The 20,129-nt window shown below is 48.9% G+C and overlaps 1 protein-coding gene and 1 long non-coding RNA gene across 2 annotated transcripts; one reads left to right on the top strand and one right to left on the bottom strand.

Annotated features, from left to right (window-relative positions):
• The first annotated feature begins 4,765 nt into the window (after positions 1–4,765).
• LOC149370496 (uncharacterized) lies at positions 4,766–6,762 on the top strand. The gene is made up of 2 exons (XR_016285758.1): positions 4,766–5,447; positions 6,282–6,762. It is a non-coding gene; the product is annotated as an uncharacterized LOC149370496 (long non-coding RNA).
• Positions 6,763–18,751: 11,989 nt separating this feature from the next.
• On the bottom strand, positions 18,752–19,321 carry LOC149370495 (disabled homolog 1-like). Its single transcript, XM_089577877.1, has one exon. It carries the CDS (start codon positions 19,319–19,321, stop codon positions 18,752–18,754), a length of 570 nt encoding a protein of 189 aa, XP_089434003.1.
• Between the last annotated feature and the right edge of the window lie 808 nt (positions 19,322–20,129).

The raw sequence follows: 20,129 nt of genomic DNA, 5'->3' as shown, positions 1-20,129 counted from the left end.
CCGCGAGGTGGGTCGCTGCTGTGAAGCGAAGGGATTTCAAGCCCTCAAAGACTACAGTGCTATGCTCTGACCACTTTCGTGATGAAGACTATAACCATAGCCTGTCGATAATGCGTTCATTGGGCCTGTCAACAAAGTCAGCTGGACTGAAACCCGCCGCAATACCGTCTGTCTTCGCGCACAGGAGCTCGTCACCGCCACCGAGGCCAGCTTTCGCGAAAAGGAGGAAGCTCGAGGTAAGAATTTGTGTATTAACTCTATGAGAATTTGTCTGCGCGAACCGGTGTTCTGTGTAGTGTATGGCGCGTAATTTCGTGGATGCAAGACTTCCGGTAGTAGTGAGATGAACGGCGCTGGAATGAGAATGTCAGGACGGCAGTAAACTGCAGCTTACAGAATAAGTGCTTAGCTGTTATGCTTGCAGGCATGCGTCATGCATCTCGTACAGCATTACTCATATCAGAACTCGGCCCTAAATTTTTTGGCTGAGTAAAAATCGTTAAACTGCTATTAACACTGCAAGAGGTGGAGCGACGCGAAGTGCGCCTCACAACCAGAGACTGCGCGCCGCGCGTGAGCAGAGAACTTCGTTCGGTAAGCGAGCACGTGAAAAGACGTTATATGCAGACTCTTTACTTAATTATGTTGGAGCTCAGATATTCTAGGATTCATGCGTAGCCCTCAGTGGCGAGAACATAGGGAGTAGTACGCGGCACATTTTTCTTCGTGGTCGGAGCGCCGAGAAAACTGTTTGCACATGCTTCTGGTATACGGGCGCGCGGCGTTTCGTTTTGAATTTGGTTTCGCCTGGGGCCTGGCTGATAGCAGCCTCGTCAGCGCCCAATGTGCGCAGTCATGGCGCTTGCAGTCCGGACCCAAAGCGCACACTTTTTTTTTGAGCGATCTACGTCGGACGCGGCCGCTGATTCTGTGTTAGCGCTTGAAGTTGCCTGTCAGGGTTTTTAAAGTGATCTGTTTTGCTTGGCTATAGTATTTGCAGGAGGTGCTCCAAATCTGCAAATGCAACATAATATGAAATACAACATAATATGAAAATAAAAATTTAATTAAGATATGCATTTTAGTGAGCTAATGGAAGCCTTCTGCCTATTACTGGTGTCTGCCGTATCCCCCAATATAGCCCCAGGTATAAAATTAATACAAGGTTAGTTACCCATTTTTTAAAATAAATTTTGGACCTTCTAAAGGAACACCTGGTATATAATAAATGATCTCACTTCGCACGGAGCTCGCCAATCAACAAAATGGTTTATGAAATAAACCAGCAGATTTTACTCATACTGAAGCACACTTTTGTTCTGTTTGGAACAATAACATCATGTGGCTTATGCCTTTCAGTTTCTTGCTGAACTGCTGCAAGATCAAGACTGCGCACCAGACGAGAGTGCAAATGAAGAGTGCATGGAAAATGACATCACACCTGGAGGCTGCACACCACCAGGCAGTCAAGAATCCACACCAAACGGCAATACAAATCAGGACTGTGCAACAAGTCGAATGCCACTGGCAGATGCTGTTGAGGACCCTGCCATCGAACTTTTCTAAAAGTGATGACAAGGCTGACAAGTCTGTTGAAGTTCTAATGCAGCCAATACCAGTAAAGTGTTCTGCCAGGAATACGTTTATAATAACACATGTAGTCGTAAAAAATTGCCGAGTGCAGCATGGCTTCATACATTAATAATAATATTATATAATTGTGCGCCACGTGTGCTACAGCCAGCCTTGCGATTCGGCCTGCTTGGTTGCAGCACGAGGCCATCGAGAACAGCGCGATAAAGGCGGCCGCAAACGGATGCAGGTATTCCTACAAGGGCTTGCAGTATGAAGCAACTCGCCTAAACAAGGATTTCAATTTACTGCCAGATCCCATCTTGGCACGCAGAACGGAAGGCGCACGTTTGTCACCTCGACGAGTTCTGCCGCAAAGCGCCGCGAACTTCTGTCTTTCGCGTGTGTTATGAACCGAGCCGGCACGCAGCGACCATGAAGCGATGCCAGCATAAAATTTGTGTGCAAAAAGAGCCTGATAACTTCTTGCGCTTGTTAATGGTCTGTGTGGATTACAAGCAGATTTGCGGCAGCACCGACAAGCGGGAAGACAACAATGCCGACGATCGCATCCCGCTTACATTGCATTAGGAAAATTTCGTGGAGCAGTGCTATACTACATTTGCTCGCTTCAAAATTATTTTATTGTATCTCTGAATGAAGTTTGGCTAGAAAAGTATGCTTACCAATGGACATTTCCAACACGTGGAGATGCTGACGCTTCGCTTTCGTTCAAGCCAAAAGCACCGCTTGCGCCAGCATCGTTGCTTCCTTGGAGCGGTTTGCTCTTTGCGATTGGTTCGTACATGTAGGGGATGACGCCAAGATCCTCCTGGTAATCTTCGATGTGTTCCATCGTGATATAAGCATCAAACCAACAACCGGAACACCGCGCGCCGCGCTTCATGTACTACATCAGCGGCGACCGAGCCGGGCTCACCGAGCCAACGCCAGTGTTTACGTCACGAGGCGCCCAGCCAATCACAGGCGGCAACGAGGCGCGCGAGCTGGCTCGAGGCTGCTGCGGCACTTTTCGCCAAAATAAAATAGGTTTGCGCTTTCTTTTGCCTAATTTCGATGAGAAATTCGAATTCCGAGGGTGGAAAACTGTAAAGTGTATCTCTTCACTCAATTTTTTTGGGAAACCTTTCAGCATCCCTTTAAGACGTTAACCCCCGTATTCACAAACCACACTTGCCCTTATCTTTAGCGCCCCTTCACTTTTCTGCTCCTTAACGCGTTTCAGAAACAGACCTTACCCTTAACGGTCCCCTTTAGCCCAACTTAAAATTCAGGTAAAGGGAGCCATTTAAGGTGCCAACCCAGGCACCTTAAACTGCTCCTTACCACAATTCAACATGGCGGCGTGCTACGATGACGACTTCAGTGATGCTGAATTCCAATGGCAGATCGAGACCGCTCCGTCGGATCGCATACGGAGCGCGTCGGAGCGCGTAGATTTGCCACCTCCCATTTTGCGATTGGAATGCCAGTGCTCCCTCGGGAGCGCGATGCCATCGCCGCAGCGGCGAGCCGCGGAAACTAGGCGCGCCGCCGGAGCGGACGCCCTGCTAGCTTCCTGTTCGAGTGCGACAGGAGTTGCGCGAGGCGCGATCTCCGCGTTGACAGACGCCGTCTCGGCGAAACAAAAAGGAGGTAGTACGAAGGCCGTAATGTAAAACCAAAACCAAAGCGTATGTACAGGATGGTCCACTCTCCGTGAACACGCGAGTATGCGGCCGCGGTCTTCGGAGAGCCAGTGAGCCTGTCCCTACCGTTCACGAAAGAAGTGGCGGACGACGCGCAGGCAAGTTGCTCGCTGCTCGATTTTCCAGCCTTGCGACTGCGAGACGCAAGCCGCTGAACCAATCAGCGAGACAGTCGAGCTTTCGGCAACGACGCCGCCCGCGGACACGCCGAGCGACGAACTGCCGAGCGACGAACTGCGCTGCCCCCCGGCAAACGTTTCTCCCTGGCTGCCGTAGTCGTCGCTAAGCCTAACTGTTTTTCATCGATGCCGCAGCTGAGGTCGCTTCGGAATTGGTCAGCGTCCGGAGACCTTGTAAACATGTCCCAGCCGACAGTTTCCCGGATTGTAACTCGATTGTCGAACATGATTGTCGAACCGACGTCGAGAAGCAAACACTCGCAAAAGAGGCGGGCGACGTGAAATCAACAAGCACATTATTGTGACGGCTACACTACAGGGTGGCCTGCAAAAGAAGAAAAAATGTCAAAATTGGAAAATTGTTTGCCTAAAATCTCTGATGCTTACTTGCAAGCGTGCTAGGAGAAATTTTTATTCACTTTTTGTCGTAGGAATAAATTATACGTGTATCTCCAGATGATTCCAACATAAAAACGCGAGTAGCCTCGCTCCCATATCACCAACATTTTCGGATAGGAGCCCCTTTTCGTAAGGCGCCCTTAAAATCGCGTAAGGTTGGTTTTTGAGGCTGACTTCAGCCTTATCTTACGTTTCAACTTAGGCCGTCCTTGCCGAAGGCCCACTTAACGCTTTAAGGAAAGGAACATTTGTGAATACGGGGGTAAGCTTCGCCTCTAGGAGTGGAACGCGACAGCATCTTGCAACACTGCCAGTGTCTTGCCACGGCGTCTTGCGCCTTTCTTTCTTTCTTTCTTTCTTTCTTTCTTTCTTTCTTTCTTTCTTTCTTTCTTTCTTTCTTTCTTTCTTTCTTTCTTTCTTTCTTTCTTTCTTCTTTCTTTCTTTCTTTCTTTCCTTCTTTCTTTATTTCCTTCTTTCCTTCTTTTTTCCTTTCTTTCCTTCTTTCTTTCTTCACTTCTTTCTTTCTTGACTTCTTTCTTTAGACTTATGATTTGAAGCTGCCAAAAGCATAGCGGTATCCTTCGTGTAAAAAGCAACGTATATGCAGATACTGATGCCCCAATAAATGTTTGACAGATACGAAATTGAGAGGTCCCGGTATGTTTTCTTGTCCCACTCCTGCATCATTGGTGTCTCCACGGCCTTTATTTGCTTGGTCAGCCACTGCCTATCATCCTTCAACTTGAATCGCGGAACTAGCAACGGAAATTCTTCACGCACTCCTAATTCATGCCCACTACGGCAATGCCACGGTAAAAAACTACGCCGAAATCGGTTGAGAAGAAGCAAAAAAAAAAAAGCTTTAATACCCGCATTAGCCAAACGCTCCTTACCTAAGACCATTTCCTTACCTTACCAAAGGAGGCCTTCATGCCCCCTAAACGTAAGGCGCCCTTCGAGGGCCACCCCGAATTCTGAAAGCTCCCTTCACATCACTTCACCCTCCCTCACGTAAGGAGCCCTAAGGGGCACCCCGGACCCTTCTGTTGTCGAGGGTATATGCTATAAATATGAAGAATATGCTAACATTTGACAAAAATAACTAATTGCGTTTAAGAACCTACATTTATATTGATATATCCGGGCACAATGCGAATTCTATTGCTCACGTTCTCGCTGAAAGTTTTGAAAAATGTTGCACGCGGCGCAGAAACAGGCTCCTCTGGCAACAAGGGCAACACGTACTTGCTGTGTGCGCCGAGTGCGGTCGCAGGTCGTCATACCGTGCTCGGCCGAGCGTACTTCACCGAAGACGAGAAAGACCTCTATCGAGCTTGTAAGCAAATATAGAAATGCAGTGGAATGCAAGAAGACTGATGCCGTCTCGCTCAACGCGAAATCAAGAGCGCGGGAGCGCTTACGCTCGGACAACAACAGTATGCTCAACCGTGGCCGCCGCGATCTGCTCCGGCGGCGGCGCGCGGCTCAACGTTCGCCCACGAGTAGTCGGAGAGCTGAAGTTGTGGGACTGTTTGAAACGAAAGCCTAAAAAGGAGAAGGCGAGGCAAAAAAAGAAGTGACGCGACGGGTAAGTTTCCGTTTCTTCTTTAACATTCCGTTGTGTAATGTTGCGGTGGCCGGCGCCGACCTCGCTGCTTGAAGTCGAGACCAAAATACTTTGAATATTTTGGAAGCTACTTTGAAAGCAAGGAGCGTTTGGTGCAATTTTTCAGTGCTGCTATCACCGTACCACGCATTTTGCTTGTAGTAGAACCTGTGTAATGAACGCAAAAGCTGAAATGATTACGAACAAGTTAACCATTGTACTACAGTCGCGATCATGATTACCTGCGGCGCTCTGTCGGCCACCTTCTCCGGGTGTGCGTTCGATAGAAAATACAGAACCAGGCATGCGGGCACGCTGCTCGACAGCTATATTTAGAACTTTACAGCAGCACCCGACTCGCATCTATTCGTGACGTGAGCTCGTACCACCTGAAGCGTGTTGCGAGTCATACCGAGAGCGACAGTACATCGTATTGATGCTAAATCAAAATCGTTTTGCCGCTTTCTGTAACTTGCGGATACTCCAAATGCCTTACTGCTCTGTTGTCCTGGAATGCAGGCAGCTGTTCTGGAATGTGCATCTGCATGTGCTAGATTCCTCAGCCCATTTGTAAAGTCACAGTATTCTGAAAAAGCTCATGTGTCTGAAAAGGTAGTTGTAATGTTTTTTGTGGCTTATTTACTGTCTTGATGCTTTACATTAGATCACAGCAGCAAATATTTGCTGTGCTCAGTGATGTGCTGTCAGTCTTTGTGCTTAAGACGCCAAGGAAGGAGGGCTACTTTTGTTCAGTGACATTTATTTGCTTGATTTGAGCAAGAACGTATTGAAATGCTTTATCACAATTTCTTGCAGAATACACACAAGACAGCCAAGCTAATGGCAGCCAAACGGCGGATGATGTGCTCCACAGCTCGCCAGCACCTGCTGTCCGCAATGCCAGGCTGGCAGCCGAAGAAGAGGAGGCAACTCCCTGGCCTACACACAGCGACAACACAGGAACCGAGCCAGTGGTTCACCATCGGCAAAGTGACCGGGTTGCTGCAGTGGAGGAAGCTCTGTCGACAGAACCTGAAAGCACGGCTTCAAGCTACAGAGGATGAGTGGACACAAAGGAGCATTGAACATCAATCAAGGCTGAAAATGATTGCAGGCGAGCATGTGCTAAAAGAGCAGCAAAACACTGATGAAAGGCACAAAAGAAATGCAATTCATTAGATGAACATGCGTGTCTTGCGAGAAAAAGAAAAAATGCAGAAGCTTAAGGAAGCTGTACTTGCCAAGCAACTCGAGGCTTTCTCTGCAAAGCAGCACTGAATAAAACCAGTGTACCTAGTATTGTGCCACTGTCATTCAACCCTTTATAACTCTTTGGGTCATTTTAGCATTCCTGCAGTATTGTCAGTTCATGCTGATATTCACTTGCAATTGCAAAGCACTTAACACACAACTTTACCTCTAAGCAAAATCCGTCTCACTGCCAGCTCTACTCTGGTTGTTTGTGATGCATCGCTGAATAAGTCGTGGTCACAGCTGGGTGCCCAGAAGGTTGTCAGGGGGGCATAGTCTTGCGTCAACCTCTTCGGGCTCATCGCCATTTGGAACTGGGTCCCTCAGGGAACACGCAATGTTATCAGTGCTGCGCATGCCATGATGATGGCAGCTGACTGCTCAGTCTTCGTTTTGAGCTTCTTTCCCAGGCACAAGAACCTCCTCTTCCACACTCCAAATGCTCGCTCTACTGAGTTCCACGTCTTAATATGGCTCCTGTTGTACCAACTGGGAGCATGAAAAATAATTAACACATGCATATCACACACTGGTGTTGCAAAATTGTTTCTCTTGCCTATTCTGTGTGCAAGTTTGCGGGTTCCTGAGTGGTGTCATCAGAAAGGGCAAACATGCATATCCTTGATCTCCAAGAAGGACACCACGTACTGCCTTTTGTTGGTAGCTCACCATCACTCGGCTGTTGCAGAAGATGTGGTTATCGTGAACAGAACTGGGCCAACTTGACACAACGTCGTAAAACTGAAGTTCAGGGCCTGCGACAGCCTGTAAAGGAAACAAGGAAAGGAAGTTCAGACCACTGTGGCATGTGTGAGAGAGAAACACTTTACTTAGTGACAAATTAAGCACTCAGCAGCTCCTCGGCCAGTCGTGCCAAGGCTAAATGGGCAGCCAGCTATGCCAACCCGAGCCCCACGCACGCTAGGTTGGCGGTAAAGGGCTGTGGGAAGTAGGGGCATTGCAAGGCTTGTGGCATGTGTGGATAATGCCAGGTATACATGAAACTGTAGTGTGCCCTTTTGCCTTGTAAACTACTCTGCAAAAGTGCGCCTACACTAGGCTCACAACATTTTTGTGTATGATGTTCTGTGCGTGCACCTGTATGCTGTGTGTGATCTCTCACGTGAAAAGGAATAGGCTGTCAAAGCCAGACAGCTAAACGCCTTTCCATAGGTTCCCATATGAATACTGCTTGGCACTTCTGCCTGCTGTGGAATGGCAAGACACGCTACCGTGCATAGCATGACATGCACATCCTTGAGGGATGTGTACCGTTGAACACTGCCGCAACCCTTCACACACCAAGAGGCACTTTTTTGGAGACACATTTCTTGCCGACGACAAAAATTGTACTAGATGTGAAATATCAGTCGATATTCGTATAAATCAATATCGACTGAGTGTTTTCTTTAAACTAGAAACCGAAAATAACGCAAGCCATATTCGACATCTGGCAAATCTGAAAGAAAAAGAAGCGATTTACCCTTTTAGAGAGCCTAAACATAGTTGGTGCCTATACTGCGCATAAATACTGGTAAACAGCACCTGCAATATACACTTCCTTCACTTCTAAATGCATACAAATTTGCCAATTTCAACTTGTTTACCTGCACTCACCGTGAACTGCATTGCTTATGCATAGACTGTGTTACAAAATGATTTTTTTTCTTTAAACTGCACCAAGTGGTGTTTTTGCTTTCTCTAATTTGTACTGTTTTTTCACTCTGCTTGTTGTACTGCTAAAAGGTACCAAACTTATGTAATGATGTTTGGATGACCATGTAAATTGCACATATGTACAAACGACAGGTAAGATTGTTCTGGGTGTTAATAATGTGTTTTACTGTGACTTGTTTTTTTTTTCGTCGCCTCTCACAGCTGCCCGGCATAAGGGGGCTGCGGCTCAGTCAAGCTGTCTATGACAGCTTTATCTGAAATTCCTCTGTCACTTTTTGGAGTCAGAAATAAAAATAATTGATTGATTGATTGATTGATTGACTGATTGATTGATTGATTGATTGATTGAAATGTTACTTACCTGCACATTTGTCGAGAAGAAACCTTTCCCGCTCCTGTACACTTTAGCGGTGTCTCTATCGGGGCTTTTTGTGGGCATATGCGTACAGCCAATGCACACACTAACGCCGGGGAAACCTCCGATGCCGTAAAATCTTGTCATCGTCGGCTTTGCATCAGAAACACTCGGAAGGCGGACGTACCTCGGAAAGAGACGCACACAGATCATTTACGTCACTACCCAAATGCTACTGCTGACCGCAGGCTGAGAAATATTCACCAAATCTCCCACCAGAGTCTGCATCGCGCCACTTCCGTAAAACCGGTGCGTGATGAGGATTCAAGTGCGGTCGGTAGCGGAGATCCTCTGTTGTCTGCACTCGCATGTATCTGCAGCTCTTGCAGAATAGCCAGCACACAGCTTGTTTGGAAAAGCGATATCGGGCCAAGAATTCCTGGTCGTTGTAGCGCTCGAGAGGGTACAGCCCATCGGCCAGACGCCGTTGTCGCGAAACCGCGGCAGCTCGTACACACGGCAGCGCAAAAGTTAACGCGCGCGGCGCAAAAACCTGACGTCGCTTTCAAAGCTGCCGTTCTGGGTGACGAACAGAATTGCCTGCATTACTCCCTGTTTCCAGCGGCACAGGGATGTAGCACCTGGACGAACTCGGGAACACCGTGTTCGGGAAAGCCGAAGAGCAACGGCCCGACGCGCACACATAAGCAGCAATCAGAAAAAAAAAAAAAAACACGGCGCTCATACGGCGCTCGCCCGTGCGCGGGCGAGCAGCACGGGCGAACGCCGCAAAAGAGCGTGCGCAAACGACCGTCCCGCGTGCAGAGTTTTGCAGAGAAGCTTGCCTTCAGTTAGAGGAGCGGGGTTAGGAAGCATGAAGGTAGCATGCTGGCTACCTTAGCGTAGGGAAGCACCAAGGAGCCCTTAACTTAGGGCCCCTTAGTAAGGGACGTCTCAGAATTGACATAAGGTCGCCTTACGGTGTTTGAGGCGCCCTTAGTAAGGTAAGGAGCGTTTTAGAATTCGGCCCTCAGTCACTATTCTGAAGACACTGAATAATAACGCTAAGAAGACATGAAAAAAAACGAAGACATTCTCAAGAGCACTAGGCTGCGCAAAGAGGCAATAATCTCTTCGAATCGCTCTCAATAACGCTGAAAACTCCGGCATTTTCCCAAGTGGGCTGTAGAAGGCGAGACCACTCTGTGTCTGTCGATCGTTGCGGAGCTGAAGTCAAACGGCAGTAAAGATATACGAAAAGATAAATCGAAACTCAAAACGAGCAGCCTACAGTATATAGAAAAAGAATAGAATTAATGCGTTTTGAACGAACTCTGCAATTGAAAATATTCAGCAGTGAGAGCTCTGCTTCCATCGACCAGGCTATCTGTTATAGCGGGACAATCTTTAGGGCCAAGCAACCCTGAGCTACCATGTGTCACGTGTTGGCGGCTTTCCCGCCAGTCTGTACCCTGCCACCAGCAATAAAGGACGTAACATATAATTGGCGACGAGGTAAAAATGGCAACTGCGCTGGGCACGATTGGGGAATTCGTTCCAACAGAGGCGACGTCTTGGCCCTTGTATTTGGAGCGCCTCGAATTTTTCTTTCAAGCAAACGACATCGACGGTAACGAGAAGAAGCGAGCAACGCTCTGCAGCGTTTGCGGCCCAGCAACGTATGCCATCGTTCGCTCCCTTTGTTCTCCGGATGCGCCGTCGGCCGTGGCCTACGATGAGATCGTCAGGCGTCTCTCAAACCACTTCTCGCCGCGACCGTCGGTGACAGTACAGCGTTTCAAGTTTGGCACACGTCAACAGCAGCCCGGTGAGTCAATTGCCGACTACATCGCAGAATTGCGACGTCTCTCGGAACACTGCGATTTCGGTGCGTCGCTCGATGACATGTTGCGCGACCGGCTAGTGTGCGGGGTGCGAAGCGAGACCCTTCAGCGTCGGTTGCTGGCGGAGCCGGAGCTTACGTTTGCTACAGCTCGGGAGAAAGCCATTGCAATGGAATCTGCGCAGCGACAGACCGAGCAAATTCGCGGCAGTGCCGCATCGTGTGAAGTTGGCAGCGTGAGCGGGCAGCGTTTCGACCCGTGTGTTGCGAAGGTCTCTGCGCCAGTGACAGCCAAGGAGGGTACCCATAAGCAGGCTGGTTCGCCTGGAAGCACAAGCGTATGTTTCCGCTGCAAGGGTGCGCATTCGCCAAGCAGTTGCCCATTCATGAATATGCAGTGCCACTTCTGCAAGCAACGAGGGCACATAGTGAGAGCATGCAGGAGGAAGGCGGCAGCTCGCGCTTCGGCTGAACCCAACTCTCAGAACAAAAAACGGGCCAGTGGAGGCCGTCACAAGAATGCTGCGTCGGACGTTTACGACGTGTTCGTGCTGTCTGGTGAAGAGCCAGCCGTGAGAGTGGAAGTGCGCGTCAACGGAAGTCCCCTAGAGATGGAGGTGGACTCTGGTGCAGTGTGTTCAGTCATCAACGACCGGACTATGCAGAAGCTGCGAATATCGAAAAGGGCGTTGCGCCCAAGTACTCTTCATCTCCGAGCTTACAATAACAAGGAACTACGAGTGTTGGGTGAACTGACCGTGAAGGTGGAATTCAAGGGGCAGGAACATCGCCTGCGATTGGTGGTGGTTAAGGGTGCTAGTATCGGACTTCTCGGTCGGGACTGGTTCAAGTCTTTGGGAATAAGTCTGAGTGGTGTTCACAGTGTGTACGAGCCGAGTCGAACTGGCAGTAGGGGAACAACAGCCTTGCTCAAGAAGTATTCTTCAGTCTTTGAGCCTGGACTTGGGACAAGTAAAGGGCCTCCTGTACGCATAGAGGTGAACCCGGCAGCTCCGCCGCGATTTCTGAAGCCACGACAAGTACCGTTTGCATTGAGACCGAAGGTGGACGAAGCACTGGACAAGTTGGTGAGCCAAGGCATTTTCCAGCCTGTGCGGCACTCGAAGTGGGCAACACCTGTCGTTCCAGTTGTCAAAAAAGATGGATCGATAAGGATCTGTGGGGACTACAAGAGCACAGTCAATCGTGTAGTGCAGTGGGAGACGTATCCCCTGCCGACACCGGAGCAGCTGTTTGCCAGGCTGGCAGGTTGCTCGAAGTTTTCAAGGCTAGACCTCGGACAGGCGTATCAACAGAAGACTGTTGATGAAGAAACAGCTGACTTGTTGACGGTTACAACACATCGGGGACTGTTCCGCGTAACCCGTCTTCAATTTGGCGTGGCAGTGGCAGTGGCTATCTTTCAGAGGTACATGGAAGAACTGTTGCATGGAATTGATGGTGTTCTTGTGTTCTTGGATGACATCTTGATCGGTGGAAAGGATGAGGTGCAGCACAATGCTCGTTACAAGAAGTGCTCAAAAGAATTCATGAAGACGGTCTGCGACTAAAGTTTGACAAATGTCAATTTGGTGTTGAGGAAGTGTGTTACTTGGGATTCCGTGTGAACTCTGCAGGTGTGCAGCCGACAGAAGACAAGGTGCGTGCTATTCACAAGGCCCCAGAGCCGACATGCAAAAAGGAACTTCAAGCCTTTTTAGGAGCTCTGAACTTTTACAACAAGTTTCTTAAAGGAGCAGCTCATGCCTTGGAGCCACTGTACCGGCTGTTGGACAAGGGTCGCGAGTGGCGTTGGATGGAAGCTGAGGCGGAAGCATTTCGCCAGGCGAAAGATCTGCTGCAGTCATCACATGTTCTGGTGCACTATGATGTCAACAAACCCCTAGTGCTGGCCTGTGACGCATCCCCGTACGGACTGGGTGCTGTGTTGAGTCATGTGTGCGAAGATGGCAGCGAGAGACCGGTTGCATATGCGTCGAGAACTATGAGTGCGGCAGAACGGAATTATGCCCAGACAGACCGAGAAGCGCTCGCCATCGGCTTTGGCATAAAGAAGTATCATCAGTTTCTATATGGGAGACATTTCAAAATTGTGACAGACCACAAACCTCTCTTAGGACTGTTGCACCATGCCAAGCCCATTCCCCAGGTGCTATCACCACGGATGCTGCGTTGGACCCTCATGTTATCGGCTTATGACTATGAAATTGAGTATCGACCAGCGGAGAAGCTTTCCAATGCTGATGCATTCAGTCGTTTACCACTGAGAGCCAGTAGGGCAGAGGAAGAGGAGCAGCGTCTTTGGGAAGTAGGGATGCTGGAAATGGCGCCGGAAGTAGCATGGAACTCTAGGAAGGTGGCAAGATTCACGTCAAGGGATAAGCTGTTGGCTAGAGTCTGCAATTGGGTGCAGCATGGGTGGCCAGAGGGTAAGCTGCCAGAAGAGTTTGCAGCGTTTGTGAGCCGCAAGCATGAACTGTCGGTGTACCAAGGTTGTTTGCTGTGGGGCAGTCGTGTGGTCATTCCAGAGCCAGCTCGACCGTATGTCATGGACATTCTTCACACAGCTCATCCAGGAATTGTCAAGATGAAGGGGCTTGCCAGAGGAGCCGTGTGGTGGCCAGGAATCGACAGAGATGTTGAGCAGAAGGTGAGAGACTGTGCACGTTGTCAGGAATCCAGGTCTGCGCCAGCAGCTGCAAAGATTCACCCTTGGGAATTCACCAAGCGTCCTTGGACAAGACTACACATCGATTTTGCTGGGCCCTTCCAAGGCAAAGTTTTCCTCATTGTGGTGGACTCTCACTCAAAGTGGTTGGAAGTGTGCCGGATGAATTCCATGTCGACAGCTACAGTTTGTGCGAAGCTTCGTTTCCTTTTTGCTACCCATGGCATTCCAGAAACTGTTGTTTCTGATAATGGCACTGCCTTTTGTTCGGAGGAGTTCAGAGACTTCATGTGCCGGAATCAAATCCGACATGTGACCGTTGCCCCATATCACCCTTCTTCGAATGGTCAAGCAGAACGCATGGTGCGCGAAACCAAGGGAGTACTCAAGCGAATGGTTGGAGGCGATATCGACACACGTCTGGCTAGGTTTTTAATGACCCAGCATATCCTGCCTCATGCTACAACAGGCAAGAGCCCGGCCGAATTGCTAATGGGCAGGAAACTTTCAACTGTGTTAGAGCGTCTGCATCCTGACCTGCAGTCCAGTGTGCAGCAGAAACAAGAGCAGGTGATGCAGCGCCGTAGCCAGGCAGTGCGACTGTTTGATGTGGGGGATCGAGTGTTTGTGCGCAACTATCTCTATGGGCCCAAGTGGTTGCCGGGCATTGTGGATGCTGTCACAGGACCAGTGTCGTACTTGGTCGTCACCAAGGACGGTCGTCGATGGAGACGTCATGTTGACCAACTCAGAAGTCGTTCTGCCAGCTACGCATTGGACAGTTTCGCTTCTGGGATGTGTGAAGAGGAGGAACCGCTGGTTGCTTCCCCGGCAGGGTGTTCCGGGCTTGGCATTCCTTCAAGCCTAGAGGACCCTGGAAGACGGGACCAAGGAGAAAGACTGGAGGAGGCTGCAGCGCCCAGTACCGAATCTGCTTCCTGTGGTGAGGACCGTGAAGCGAGTGCTTCCCTTCAAGTCCAGCGACCACAGCGCCAACGCAGCCGCCCTGCGTATCTGAAGGACTTCGTGACGTAGGGGGGAGGAGTGTTATAGCGGGACAATCTTTAGGGCCAAGCAACCCTGAGCTACCATGTGTCACGTGTTGGCGGCTTTCCCGCCAGTCTGTACCCTGCCACCAGCAATAAAGGACGTAACACTATCAGTGCCCTACTATTAGTTTCGACTATGAGTGCTCGCACCCAATATACGAAAAACAGTAACTTCGGCAATGGTGGAACTAATAACTGATGTGGGTGTCGTAAGGAGAGCAGAAATGCAAACAACACCGCGGTACAGCTATAACTTGGCTTCAGGAATGCTAAGGCCGGAAACTGAAGTGCTGGGCCTGTGTTGAAAAAAGTTATGAGGCTGATGGATTTCATACTGCCGCGAAAGCTTTTAATGTTTGCTCGCTCTAGCTGAAAGTTGCCGTCATGAAGCTGTATCAGATTTTTGAGGCAATAATCTACCGGGGCTATCTCGAATGATTGCAGTCGCGTTGCCAATGATCGCCAGCCAGTGACTCCAAGAGATTCTGCTTTGTTTCAGATTGTCGTATTTACTTTTTCGCCTTATCTCCAAGGTTCTCTGCCAGCTTCGAATTCACCCTGTCCGAGAATAGCGGGGATTTCTGATCTTCGACGACCGCCGAGCACAATTATTGCTATCGGTGCTGCCGAGTTATCTGTGGGCGCAAGCGAAGTCAATAAAGAACTCGTTCATGAAAAACTTCAGTCTGCAGGTCTATTGTACACGGCGTCGCCGCCACCACGTGGCAATGTACTGACAGAGGGGTCTCCACATTGCGCGAAAGAAAAAAATCCATTTTTCTTGGACAGACGTTACTCCTAGAGAAGGTAAGTATATTTGCGAAGGCCTCATCTTTTATTGTCACGCTAAGAACGCCGAAAAGCATGAAGTAGACACCTTGGAATGAGGGAATTCCGTAAGAGCGCTTTCCCGTATAGCAATGTTATCTTGGCTGACTATGCGTTTCCAGGTGAAACAAAGCAAGAAGCACTATTTTTTTGCCTGATTCTTCCGAAATACGTTTCTCACATTCTATTCACACCCTTAGCGTCTGTCCTGTACCCCTCGAAATTTTTTTATATAGAAGACGGACATCTTGCCTTTGGCAAGAAAGTTATGTGGTAAAGCGCACATGCGGAATTTCGAATATCGCCTACAGCCAAAGCACTTAAAGGAGTTCTTAAACATCTTCCAATGAGAGCACATAAACTCTCTCAATCACTGCGTTCTGTTGTCATGATAACCTGAGCCCAATAAGCACTTCTACACGCAGCAAAGAGACCGCAATCAAGCCGAAAGTTGGTGAGCCCTTTCCGGCAACTTTTTCGTGCGCGCACCCGCCTCCGTCGCTCGCCTCTGCGTATACAAGTTGAGGGGTGGCTGTTGGTTAGATTATTTAAGACGTCAGGCAGCTAGCGTGGCCGTGGCCATTAAGTCGCGTTAGCCGCTTACGGCCTCTGCATGAGGGGCAGTTGCTACCTATCGCCGAAACGCTCCGGAGGCACTGCGAGCCAACCCTCTCAGCTGTAGGCAAGCCGCTGAAATGTACCCTCGAGGTAGTCTCGGCGCACGCTGGTTCGGTTACTTTGCACATATTGCTGAACGGCTGCTCCGAGCATTGAACAAGAACTTGACAAACGTATCTTATGCAGCCACTGATATCGGCACGCAAAGCAGGAAACGAGTAGATGGATCTCAAAACATTGAAGTCGGCATGCAATGATGGCGCGTAGTATTAGCGGTTAGCGGATAGGGCTGTATTATTTGCGACTAACAGGAATAAAAGTGAGGCAAGATATTACAGGGTGAAACCAGGTTTAGGAAACATTTATTTTCCTCTTCAGAGCTGGCACAGTCTCCGTCGATACTTGGAAATGTATGAAGAAAATAAAAGCACTTGCCGTTTGAAAATGTTCAAAGTATCTGTGAAATCTGTTCTCAATGCGCGAAACACACCTGATCAGAAAGATCCTTTGCTCTTTGGAACTCTGATATCGTTACTTTGCTACAATCTATGGTATCCTTGTATTGTTATTGTATTAATGCATTGTACTGCCTGTTCTCGTTTTTCTATTATTGACCATTAATACACATGTTATCGTCCCCCCCCCCCCCCCCCCAACTTATGTATTAGGCTACTTAGGGGCCTTTAAGGGATAATAAATGATGATGATGATGGTGACCTGCTGACTGCGATGAAGGTTGGTCCTATACAGATGGGAGGAACCCTGTAAGCTCTGCGGTAAACCGGGAGACCTTATTCACATCCTCCTCACACCTTTCCACACCCTCCATTCCCAACCACGGCTGAGTCATACTGGGAGGCTCTCCCGGCCAGCTCCGCGGCTGCTGACCAGCGCCGGATAATTACCGAGGCCTTGAGGCGGATAGCCCTCCAAGGGAGCAGTCCCCCTTTTGCCCTTTAAGAGCAGTTTGAGCGCAAGGGCGCTCAAACTGCTTTTATCAGAGTTATATATCATGGGGTCAGCAGCAGAAAATATATATCCCAAAGAGGAGTGACGTTTAGGTAAACTATTAGCGTAAATTAAAAATAATATTTGGACGAGAATCGATCCTTGCGGCAAACCCATGTTGGAAATCTTATTTAATATGAAGCACCAGCAACACAAGCAATCTGAGGTCTGTTAGATAACTCTTAATTTTGTAATAAAGGCGGACAAGTTATACATGCTTCTTCCAACTTAATAAATATTATTAGATGATTAACTTTGTCAAAAGCATTCGAGAAACAAACAAAAACAGAAAATAGTGAATGTTTGGACGATGAAAATGGTGGGAGGCCTCCAAAACTTCAAGTGCTAAAATATTTGGAGGGCGCTTAAGCTTCGCCTTCGTAGCAGATGCGGTAGGGCCTTCCGCTTTTTTCTCTTTTTATTTCTTGTCTGTCTCATTTCTCACCGATTACCAATCCACAATCACATTACCAACGCACGGTCATCGATTACAATAACGATTACCGATTGCGTTACCGATAACCAATCACCAATCACAATTAACGCTCTCCAATCACAGTCTAAGTTACACTGCACGACGTACTCCGCCACTAGAGACCCGTACACATACACCATAACACCGTTTTTTTTTCATTCCGCGTGATTTCTGACACTTAAATAGCATATTTATTTTTCGTTTTATTTTTAGAAAATAGTGTGACATCAGTACAGATCCCAAAGACGCGTTACTAAGCAACGCAGATCGCAACGGTATCACTAGGTGCCCCTCAAACACGCTCTAACCAACGATCCTTCGGGGCCTGTGCGTTGTATGACCAGAGAGACTGGGTCGGAGCCGCAATGGCGGCTTTATACTTTTAGTGATTTACTCATATATACTGGAATTTTTTCCGACTGACGCAGGACGACGGCAGACGCCGCGGTTTGGCGTAAAAGTGGACATTCAAAAGAGGATAATTCGCGGCCCATACATTACACATGAAGGACACAGAAATATTCCACAAATGGTGATGTTATTATATTTTATTTTAAAGCAGAAGTGCTGCTGTGGTGGAGCCATTAGACACCTTTAGCATACCGTGTACCGGGATACCACTACCGGAGTACCGGGCACCCGCGCGCAGCCAATGCGCATGCGCAAATCGTCTTGACGGCGCCGGATGGCGCCACGTACCCGGAAGCTGCGCGCGCGCGAGCAGCATCGGGACCAATCAGTGCGCGCTCAGCGGTGGTGGGCGGGCTCCCGGTACTCCGTTAACGGTAACGTTAACACGGTACACGGTATGCTAAAGGTGTCTATTGCCGACAGTCTCCGCAAGCCAATAGCCAGCAGCAAATTCAAGAAGCAAAAAGCTTTTATTCTTGTGCAGAGCATGTTTGCACTGGTGATAAATTTACACGGTTCCAGAACTTTGAAAAAGCTGGCTCTAGTATCTTCACAGAGTAAATATATTTACTCATTGTCATCTTCGTATACATTCGGAATTCCACTCTTTTGTGCTTTGTACTTCAGAAATCGGACCAAGTTATCTTTGGCTGCAGGGATCACTGGAAAATGAGCAGTGGAGCCCAATATCCTACTTGCTAGTTTCACCTTGCTTTTAAAGGCAGGTAGGAATAGGCGCAACTTTGTCACCAACTCAATTTCTGCAGCAACTGCTTCAGTCGTGTCTTCAACTTCCCCTGCACTTGGTATGGGCAGAGCAGCACTGCAGACGTGTTGGCGCCAGCGAGAATACATTCGTATCCGAGTCGATATAGGCGAGCAGGTTACGGGCATCACAGATGGAAATGCCACAGTCCACGGCAAGTGTGACGGGTTCGCTTGCGGCAGGGCGCCGAAGGGCAGGGTCCCTGGTTCGGGGCGGTGGAGCTGCGGCCATGTCTTTCCGGAGGCACCAGATTTCTTAAGGCTGGAGACTCGCCGCTCGAGGCATTGTTTAGGCTGGAGATACGTTCCTGGACTTCTCAGGTAGCTGAGGAGGTCTGGGCCCAGGCCTGCGGCTGTTGTCGAAGCTCTTGCTGGGCCACCCGCGAGGCGTGTTCCTTCGTATCCAGCCCAACCTGGCAAAGTGCGACCAGTGTCGCTTCCAGCTCCGTAGCCGCCTTCTCGGTCTTGATGGCTATGTAGCGGTATGTGTTGTCCAGTGCCATGTAGATGTAGCCGACAGCACGGGCGTCGCTGGTGTCTTGCGAGATGAAGGAAATGCGATGTACCGGATGGTAAAAGGGTAGCGCCCCGGTCTTTTCGTCCCGTATTCTAATTCCTTGGAGGGAGGCGTCCAGCTGGACCCTTTGCTGGTGCTGTCCGAAGGCGCGCAGAGATTCCTTGAATGTGCCCATGGCGTCCTTGCAAAACCGGTGCCTGCCGGCAACGGGAACCGCCTGCTTTCGAATGAGCTTGGCCCGGAAGAGGAGCTCCTCGCCGCCGAACCGGGACAGGTCGTCGCCCAGGCTGCTTCCTTGGTCCGTTTTGGGGCTGTGGTGGCTGTTGGAGCAGCGGTAGACGGCAAAACACGTCGAGGATCCGCTGTTCATCGCGTCCTCCGGCTAGGCTTTCTTCTTCTCCCTCTTCTTGACAGAGTCGTGAAGGACCAGACGCTTGTGCCGCGACTTCTTCATCGTTTTTTCAGGTACGTCAGCATCACATCACCTTTATTCAAAAATGGCTCTGGATATAGAAGCTATAGAGGCTGATTACTCGAAACTGGCCCTACAATTGGTAAAATTCACGAAAAAAATTAAAATGTTCACGAGCAACAGTACAAACAGTCTAAAAGTCGTGTAAACGGGAGGCCCCTGCCACACGAAAAGAGAAGAAGTGAAGAAAATTATCCCAAAGATTAGCCTTCTCAGATTCGTAAACACAACTCCACAGGCACCAGGCATCCAGAGGACGCAGCGACAAAAAATAGCCGTATCAAAATGACCTATTTCTCTCCATTGAAGAGCATGTATAACAGTTTTGTGAAGCAAAACAATTAAGTGCAGAAATCCAAGGACTATTTTAAAATTATATGTAAGCTATACAAGAACGATATGACTAAAGGGCAGAGTTACAGGCTTCCTAAATAAATAAAAAAATTATGGCGGTTAAAAACAACCCTGAAGTAGTGCCATTATACTGCACTCATTGCACTAGTAGCACACTTTTCAAAAGTTGGGTTTCTAAGTGTATGGCGTTGCCCATATTGAGAATCACTCAAAGAAAGGAAAAAATACTACTCATTAACTGTTACCAACCGCATCATGAAAATATTGATAAATTAACGGCTACGAAGAGATTGAAGTGGGATTCGCGTGCTGGTGGGAATGACGATCGCAGTGGGTAAGCGCCATTATCTAG

The sequence above is a fragment of the Amblyomma mixtum genome, chromosome 1 (assembly GCF_055824585.1).
Source record: "Amblyomma mixtum isolate Tamu chromosome 1, ASM5582458v1, whole genome shotgun sequence".
Classification (NCBI taxonomy): Eukaryota; Metazoa; Arthropoda; class Arachnida; order Ixodida; family Ixodidae; genus Amblyomma; species Amblyomma mixtum.
Note: the sequence above shows the minus strand (reverse complement) of the source record. Positions and strands in the feature narration are given on the sequence as shown.

Bases quoted from the DNA above. Each gene is read 5' to 3' on its own strand.
- LOC149370495 (XM_089577877.1), bottom strand. From the start codon at position 19,321: ATGAACAGCGGATCCTCGACGTGTTTTGCCGTCTACCGCTGCTCCAAC.